Source organism: Strongylocentrotus purpuratus, unplaced genomic scaffold, assembly GCF_000002235.5.
Source record: "Strongylocentrotus purpuratus isolate Spur 01 unplaced genomic scaffold, Spur_5.0 spur5_scaffold_10, whole genome shotgun sequence".
Taxonomy (NCBI): Eukaryota; Metazoa; Echinodermata; class Echinoidea; order Camarodonta; family Strongylocentrotidae; genus Strongylocentrotus; species Strongylocentrotus purpuratus.
In genome coordinates, this window is record NW_022145595.1 from 23,869,798 (window position 1) to 23,876,331 (window position 6,534).

The 6,534-nt window shown below is 37.9% G+C and overlaps 1 protein-coding gene across 1 annotated transcript; it reads right to left on the minus strand.

The window, feature by feature from the left end:
* Positions 1-907: 907 nt before the first annotated feature.
* On the minus strand, positions 908-5,111 carry LOC594035 (peptide methionine sulfoxide reductase MsrA). The gene is made up of 5 exons (XM_030979829.1): positions 4,979-5,111; positions 3,827-4,041; positions 3,134-3,306; positions 1,817-2,074; positions 908-1,248 (listed from the first exon to the last, which is right to left on the minus strand). Exons 2-5 carry the CDS (start codon positions 3,986-3,988, stop codon positions 1,017-1,019), a joined length of 825 nt encoding a protein of 274 aa, XP_030835689.1. The 5' UTR covers positions 3,989-4,041; positions 4,979-5,111; the 3' UTR covers positions 908-1,016.
* Positions 5,112-6,534: the final 1,423 nt, after the last annotated feature.

The window sequence follows — 6,534 nt, forward strand, 5'->3', positions numbered from 1 at the left end:
AGTAATCAAAAGACTGCTCACATAATAATATTTCCGTAATGATAATAATAATATTCCCCTTTTACATATCGCTTAATACATCTACGATGTCTCTATTTAAAGCGCTTTACAGATATACTATTACCCCGGTCATTGTATTCAATACTTGCCCACACACACTGTGTGCACAATCTCCACTCCCAGGGGAGCATTTTGCTCAAAACTGTACAGCACTTCCTATGAACTTGAAAATGGAACACCTTTCTCAATTCACATGAAACTATACAAGCATTTATACCATCTATTTCATCAACATGGAGGCTTTACTCAGAGGTGCCAACCAGTACGATTATCATATTTTGTACGATTAGAAGAGTGGAATACAATAATACAATATCTTTTTTTATTTTTTTATTTATTATTTTATTTTTTTAAATACCCATAAAAACCACGGAATCGCATTAAAACATGAACAAGTAAACCCCCACAGCCCCAACAAAAACTTTGCTTTACAATTTTCTTTTAAAATTTTGATGAAAGAGCAAACATTTTACTTGACTGTACGTACCTGTACATTTTTCTGAAATTTTACTGGCCTGGGGCCAACCGGCCATTGGTAGTGTTGAGTTTTCGTGAAAATCTGATTTTTCTCTCCAAAATCTGATTTTTTAGGATACTCAGTCTTATCTGTTTTTTTGTGTCAAGAGGTTGGCATCTCTGTTTACTTGATTTTAACCATTCGTAATTAAAGTTGAACATCACATAATAAACAAAAAATCTTCTGATGAGACGTTTTGGTGTTATTTTTGTTCAAACAATACTTCTACTTCTACAAAAATAAAAGGCCTATTTTCAAATATTAAGGATGTTACGGTGGGCAAACGTTTGGCAGTTTCAACGCATGTACCACTATATCTTGTTAAAACTTTTCCTTCTATTAAACAATACATAATCATTGTTACAATCGATTCAAGTTAAATTACATAAAAATATATGCACTCAGTGCCTTTGTTGCAAAATTATGATGAAGGATATCGTCAATGGCACGTTCCGCCATCTTTGTTCTCGATGAGCACACGCATAAAGTCAGCCTGAGATGTACTGAGTGCTAGACTCTCAACTTCGGCATTAAATCCCTCTACTGTGCCTGGTCCACTCATGTATCCTAGCAACCGGGAGGCGCGGGACGACGACAAGAAATCTGCATCTTTGAGATGGAGACTCTCGACGAGGGCATGCTGCTGACGGAGAAAGTACTTCTGATGGTAGCTGTAAAAGAATAGAAAAGATGAAATAGAAAATAAACATACTGTTTCAAGAGTTTGCAATCATTCACTTATAAAAATAAAATTAAACAAACCTAATTTGTCAATCAGGAAATGCTTTAAAAATACAATGCTTCATGAAATCCTTCTCCAAGTTCAACCACAGTTGCAAATCATATATTTAGTCTAAGCGATAGAGAAAATTTTGCTGCATGCATCTGACACATAGATTACAGGTTATCCAGGTTATGATATGACAATTCAAGGTAATTCGTTCATCGAAAGACAGCTGTGTTCCTATTAAAATTTTATATATGGGGATGATTTATTTATACCAAATTAGTTATTTTACTGCACTGGTATATAGAGCTATATCTATTAGGGGGGGATAAGAACATTGGCGAAAAGCCAATCATTCATATCTCACAAAATTTGAAACACTTAAAGAGCTACAGCTTCAACTTTAGATTTTCATCATATATTCTGATACAAGCCTTACATTTTCACTACATTACAAACTCCTAGCAAAGTTAATATGATAAGAAGTAGAAACAGTACAAAAGCTATCTTACTCTTCTGCGGGGTAAAATTGTCCTGCTGGTAAAATCTTTGTCACAAGCTGCGACCCCTCTCCTCGTCTCTTCTGTTCAGCCTGTAATGATGCCTCAGCATGGTGGCGCTGCACGTCGTCGTGATAGAAAATGGCTGACATGTACTGGGGTTTGTACAGCTCTGTCGGATCGTGATCCTGGTGGAATACTTTCAGAAGTGCCCCATAACTTGTCTTGGTTGGATTGAACTCTATTTCTACAGCCTCAGTGTGATCTCCCCTATAGAAGAGAGAAGGATAGGAATTATTGTTTATTTCTAATTTATTCATTGATATCAAAGAGAAAACTGTGGATTGCAGATTCTGGGCCATTTGGCTTATGGTAAGTTTGTGTTTGGTCTGCAGTCGGTTTCTTTGGTGTGATTGAGGTATTAAACTCTGTTAATTTTCTACACTCAGAAAACTTAACCGTTTCCGGTCAGGATTCATTCTTTAGAGCTAAACTGATCACATCTTGCCCTTCAAATTGGCAACAATAATATTTTTCTGTTATTGCTAAATTGTTCTCATAAAATGTAATGTCTCTGAAAACAATATTCATGAGCAGGAACGTTGTTGAAAACTGAAAAATTACATATTTTTGTTGAATAACAATGATTTTGAGTTTCTCAGTGTTCCAGATTTTAGGATCTTAAAGCTTATTTTCCTTTTCAAAATTTCTGAAATCAAATGCAAGTTAGTCATGTATTGTATTGTATTTATTAAACTTCATTGATGTACATCAATATTCTGTTTATAAACATATAATCACTTTACAATGTAATGTAACAATCAATATTCTGTTTGGGAACATAAAAATGGATACAGTATGTGCAAAAAAATTGACCTTTCTACTCATGATCATGGCTGCATCTGGCATATTTGTAGGGCTCTGAATAGAAAGTTATTGAGGCAAACCATAAAATGTGAAATGATTGACCTGAAAGGTTAAATAGAGCTTATATCCTTATAGCCATTCAACTATGAACATGGCGGACAAAGAAAGAGGACAAAATATACAGTTCCTCATTCTACCCTCAACAATTGCTGTGGTTGACAAAGGAACATCCCTTCACTGCTATTATGTAAAAATGTGTATAACAGGTGTCACATGCATATTCACCTGTTCTACACAATTTTACATAATAGCAGTGAAGTGATGTTCTTTTGTCTACCACAGCAATTGCTGCTCAGAGTAGAATGAGGAACTGTATATTTTGTCCTCTGTCTTTGTCCGTCATGTTCATAGTGTCAAGTCATTCAGCTAAACCGTAAAAGGATTTACAAATACAAAACTTACAATATTCTGTAATTGGGGTTATCCAGCTTTCCACCGGTGTAACCTGCCTTCACCCGGACCACACCCGGCAACGCTCCAAAGGATGCCTCTACTCCCCAGAAACATCCCATCCCAAACGTAGCTTTGGTAGTAGAGACGAGTGGCTCAGAGTAAGGCACGGTAGACGGCTCAATCTGGGTGATAAAAATGAAGAGAATAATTCAATTTGTAAGCTGCATATGGTAAGGGACAGAAGTGTCTATCCAAGATCAAGCACATCAATTAAATCAGATACAAGGTAGTCTAGGTTCTTTATGAAACCATCTGTTCATAGCCAGAAGGGGAATTAAATCTGTAAAAATTGTACGAGTTAACTCCATTTTGGCTCCGTTTTAAAACAGATAAAAACTTCATATAATTCAACATAACATAAGACAAATTTGCCCCTTTTCAACCCTCTCTGGGTCTTTGCCTGTCTGTTTGCTTGTGTCTCTCTTTCTCTCTCACACCCCTTCTCAAATGAGTTCTCTGTCCCTCTTTCTCTCTCTCTCTCTCTTTCTCCCCCCTCCCCCCATCCCACCTCTCTTCTTCACATTCACCTTCTCTCTCTCCCTATCTTTCTTTCTCTCTGTGTCTGTATCTCTCTTTCACTTATGACCAATGTTCAATCATAAATTAGCAATCGACAATACAAAATCCATCCATGACTATTACCTTTCTGTATCTCAGGAAACTTTCAGGATCTCCACATCCAGCACCATCTGTTGCCATGGTAACACTCCACATTGAAATTAGCACCCCCATGATGTATACCGTTGCTGTGGCCAATTTGCTGCCAACATTGTAACCCATCATTGTCATGGAAGTCTGCACCATACTTCCGTCCTAAAGTCGTGGGAGCAGGTTCTTCGTCACACCTTGCAGCAGTTCTGTGAAGTCAGAATTATATCAACATTAAAGGAATAGTCGAGTTCTGCTTTCAGACCGCAAACGCCTTGCTCTTATTCTTATCTATGACATATTTCTAGTGCCCTTTTAGAACCTCAAAATTGAAAAACTTATTCACTTTATATTCAAATACACCTGTAACATATATATGGGACACTTACAATCGAACTTTGAACTTTAGAAGGTCTAGTGAAAGACAACAAATATATTGAATAATTTTAGATAACACATGGTGCAACAATGTTACACGACGCTAATCCAGATCATTAAAATCTTCTTTTTTTTTTAATTGGACGAAATCAAGCTCTCCTGCTCAAACCATATTAATGTGACATGTTCTGACAATGTGAAGTATCTTGTTTCACGCCCATTTATAGCAAGTTACCTTTCTTTGGTGTGCTCGTTCACTAGAAGACTTTTATTCAGCCTGTGCCCCCCCCCCCCTCCCACCTCCTTGAAACCCAAGTGGCATACCATGTGGGCACCCAAAATGTGATGACCAGTTTTTGTTTTTTCAATTTTATTTCTCAGAAATTTTGGAACTATCACCTTTGACAAACATACTCAGTATGATACTGACATATGAAACAGCATGCTGACAAGATGTAAATCGCATCTGTTCTGTTGACAAAATAATCCCATTACCATTGATTATACATACACAAGTTGTACACGCAACATATGGCTCAGGAGCTAGGAGAGACACATTGTGACATTACCCACTCAATTCCCAGCTCCAACGCCGGGGCGCTCCCGGGATCTGGAAGTCGTCTACCAGTACCAGCTACAGGCGTATTCTAGCTGGTCTCTATTGAACTTCTATTGCACGTAATGGCGCACAGAATTTCATTTCAGAAAGTTATGAAGGGAATAGACATATTTCTCAAATTATATTTGAATGCGAGAAGCCAAACCTACCTCAAACTTTGTAACAGACAACAGTCGTTTGCTCCAGCCTCAAGTCATGCTCCAATGTGCTGTACACGTTGTTCAATTCGAAACAGGGCTGTGCAGATCTATATAATTTATGTAAACAAAACAATATTGTGCCAAGGTACAAATAAAAATGCCTCGTATATATCCCACATGACACGTAGTATACTTATGATGGGGCGGAAGGTGGAAGAAACAATAATAGGATAAAGGCCGGATGGTGGAGGCCAAGGTGGGAATAGGAGCGCAATATATAGAAAGTGAACAATTTTACACTAAGCTTTGAGATTAAGTAACCCCCCCCCCCCCCCCCCCCCCTCCCCATATGATCCTATATGATGTTCTCCCGCAATTCGACGGATATCGAGATAGGGATAAAAAGAGAGAGAGAGAGGGGGGGGGAGAGGGAGCTAGGAATTAAGAGAGAGAGGGAGAGAGAGAGAGAGAGAGAGAGAGAGAGAGAGAGAGAGAGAAAGAGATGGAGATAGAGAGAAAGATGATGAAGGAAGTGAGAGAGACAGAGAGAGAGAGAGAGAGGGAGAGAGAGAGGGAGAGGGAGAGAAAGAGAGAGAGAGAGAGAGAGAGAGAGAGACCGAGAGAGAGAAAGAGAGAAAGAGAGAGAGAGAGAGAGAGATATAGAGACCGAGAGAGAGAGAGAGAGAGAGAGAGAGAGAGAGAGAGAGAGAGAGAGGGAGGGGGTGGTAGCATGAGTAGGATTGTGGGCGTGTTTTTTTGATTTTTTTTGTTTCAAAATTTAGTTTCACTCTATGATTTGTTCCAGCATATGCTTACTTGTTGTAATACCTGTATTTTTAAACTTTCTTATAATTCAATTTGGAAAAAATAAACAAAACGTCAATGAAGTTGACTTGGCACTTTTTTGATCAGGTGATATGCCTATTAAATAAAATGGTCGCAAAGGTCATTCTTTACTCAATCTGTAGGCACTGCACATCCTCCCATCATAGTTTGCAATACCTTTGATCACCATTATAATTTTGCAAATTTATATACCTCTTTTTTCCTCATTGTTTTTAAAATCCAAGCTGGTACTTTAAACCGTTTTCTGTACTTTAAAACAACGGTGTATTTATTTTTACTTCTTCTCAGATGCCCTCTTCTCTTTCCTGTATCTTCTTCCAATCTCTTTCTCAGTTTCCTTTCTTTTCACTCTCCTTAATTCTACCATACCCTTTCTCATCTGTTGATTTTCAGACTACACACATGCATTTCTCTTTTCTTCATTTTTTCTCAGTCGTTTAATCCTTCCCTTTTCATCCCTCCTTTCCACTCGTCTTTATCATCCCTACACTTTCTTCACCTCTTTCTCATACTCGCTCTTCTTTCTTGGTTCTTTCTCTCTCTCTATCTCAAACAGATATAATAACGTACACTTCATCCATACAACCAAATACAAAATTGTATCACTTTGCCAACACACTCATGTTACCACTCATGGCATCGACAGGCCATGGCCACCCTAATATATACAATACAACTTATCAATCATTTCTTGGGGAATGAACTTTGAAGTTGATTCT

Excerpts from the sequence above, each read along its gene's own strand:
- LOC594035 (XM_030979829.1), bottom strand. The coding sequence starts at position 3,988 with ATGGTGCAGACTTCCATGACAATGATGGGTTACAATGTTGGCAGCAAA. Across the intron at positions 2,075-3,133 it reads AACCCCAATTACAGAATATT|GGGAGATCACACTGAGGCTG; the intron begins GTAAGTTTTGTA and ends TCTCTTCTATAG. Across the intron at positions 1,249-1,816 it reads CAATTTTACCCCGCAGAAGA|CTACCATCAGAAGTACTTTC; the intron begins GTAAGATAGCTT and ends ATTCTTTTACAG.